General features: G+C 72.4%; 1 protein-coding gene across 1 annotated transcript; it reads left to right on the forward strand.

The window, feature by feature from the left end:
- Nucleotides 1-310: 310 nt before the first annotated feature.
- On the forward strand, nt 311-2,203 carry RHOBADRAFT_54581 (uncharacterized protein; the record flags this gene model as incomplete). The annotated part of the gene is made up of 4 exons (XM_018417397.1): nt 311-326; nt 544-749; nt 830-1,468; nt 1,578-2,203. Coding segments are annotated over 4 exons (1,485 nt in total), but the record flags the coding sequence as incomplete, so codon positions are not given.
- Between the last annotated feature and the right edge of the window lie 27 nt (nt 2,204-2,230).

The raw sequence follows: 2,230 nt of genomic DNA on the forward strand, positions 1-2,230 counted from the left end.
CCTCGACGGCCTTGTCAAACTGGGCGGCAGAGTAGGTGGTCATGGCTGGTGGTTGGGAGAGGGAAGGAGGGGAGAGGGAAGGGAGGAGGAGGAGGAGAGGGGCTCGTCGTCGTCGTCGTCGTCGTCCAACTCGGCGTCGCTCTCTCTCTCTCGTCGCCACTCGCAGTCAGGGCAGCACTGCCACTTGGGCACCACCACCACAGCCTACTGCTCCACTGCCACCGACCACCTCGTCGACCCCCCTCACCTCGCACACCGCCCACCTCGGTCCACCCCCGGCCCCCCCTCTCCTCTCCTCGTGCGCCTCGCCATGGCCTCGCCTCTCGGTCAGTCCCGCTCCTTCCCTCTCTCCCTCCCTCCCTCCTGTCTACCCAGACCACCCACGCCCTCGACCCCCCTCGTTCCGCTCGCGCCCTCGTTTGCCCCCCGTCCTCGGACTGCGGGGGAACCAAACCCCGGGGCCCTCCCGCCTCGTCAGTCAGGAAGCACCACCCACCCAGGCCACGACCACTGACCGACTCGCACCCACCGACCCACCCGCAGGCCCACCACCACCACCTCGCGCCAGCGCCAGTGCCGCCGCCGCCCCTCCGACCCCGCAAGAGATCGAGCGCAAGCTGGGCTCGCCCTCGCTCCCGCCCACCACCATGGGCGCCGCGAGCCCGTCCCTCGCCGCCCTGTCGACCTCGCTCGAGACCCCGGGCGGCTTTGCCCTCCTCGAGCGCAGGGGGAGCCTCGCGAGCCGCAGGGTGCGGCCCCGAACCTCTCTCTCCCTCTCTCTCTCTCTCGGATGAGGTACTGACACAGCCTCGATGCACCCCCCCCGCAGACCTCGATGATCTCGTCGACCGCCGACGACGAGTCGGACGCGCACGACCCCACCACCTCGTCGTCGTCCGCCTCGCACGCCGCGTTCGCCTCGTCCGGCGGCGCCCCGCTGCGCACCTCTCCTCCCTCGTTCCTCGCCCCTACCACGTCCACCACGTCCACCACGTCCACCTCCACCGCTACCACCGCCACCGCCTCCTCGTCGTCCCACCCACAGCAGCACCCGCACGCGCAGCACCACCTCGCGCTCCAGAGCATCTCGGAGACGGACGACGCCCTCGGCGAGGGCGACGGCGACGGTGGCTGCGCGAGCGACGAGTCGGACGCGAGCTCGCTCGGCGGACTCGAGCGGCGGCGCGAGGGCGCATTTGCTGTCCCGGCGGGGCAGGGGCACGGGCACGGGCAGGGGCAGGCGCAGGGGCGCGCGAGGGCGTTCGACCTCGCGCCGGTGCGCACGGGCTCGGGCGCCGACGGCGCGAGCGGCGCGAGAGGGGCAGGAGGAGGAGGGCGAGGGGGTCTGAGCGACAACGTGGCGCTCAAGAGCGGGTACCTCATGAAGAAGGGTGAGCGGCGCAAGGCGTGGAAGAAGCGGTGGTTTGTCCTCAGGGGAGGGCAGCTCGCCATGTACAAGAGCGACAAGGTGCGTCCCTGCGCCTCTCTCTCTCTCTCTCTCTCTCTCTCTCTCTCTCTCGTGTCGCCGGCGCTCGACGAGCCAGGGACTGACTCGGCGCCGCCCCCACGCCTCGCAGGAGTACCGCCTCCTGCGCCTCATCCCGCTGTCAGACATCCACGCCGTCGCGCCCATCTCGCTCAAGAAGCACGCCCACGCGTTCGGCATCGTGACGCCGCGCCGCACCTACTACGTGCACGCCGACTCGAGCCCGGAAGCCCACGCGTGGTGTCGCGCGCTTGACGCGGCGAGGAGCGACGAGGCGAGCCGCGCGACGGTCAACAGCGTAGAGACGCCGACGCCGACGCCGACACCGAGGGGCGGCGCGAGCCCGGCGGCGACGCCGAGGGGGGGCAGCTTTGAGGGGGCGAGGGCGGGCGCGGCGGGCGCGGCGGCGGGGACGGCGGCGAGAGGGACGGCGGCGAGGGCGCAGCAGGAGGACGATGACGAGCGCGAGCGCGACGAGGACGAGGGGAGCGAGGGCGAGTACCTCGCGCACGGGCACGGTCTCGGCCTCGACGACGGCGGCTCGACGACGCCGCGCGCGCTCGTCCAGCACGGCGCCGCCGAGTACGCGCCGTCTGGGCCCTCGTCGTCCTCGTCGGCGGCGGTCAACATCCCCGGCTCGACCACCACCTCGGCGCCCGCGTTCGGGAACCCGCACGCGCCCGGATCTAGCTACGCCTCGACGGGCGCGAGCTCGTCGTTCATCGCTTCTTGGTGGCTGTGTGG

The sequence above is a fragment of the Rhodotorula graminis genome, assembly GCF_001329695.1.
Source record: "Rhodotorula graminis WP1 unplaced genomic scaffold RHOBAscaffold_9, whole genome shotgun sequence".
In the NCBI taxonomy this organism is placed as follows: domain Eukaryota; kingdom Fungi; phylum Basidiomycota; class Microbotryomycetes; order Sporidiobolales; family Sporidiobolaceae; genus Rhodotorula; species Rhodotorula graminis.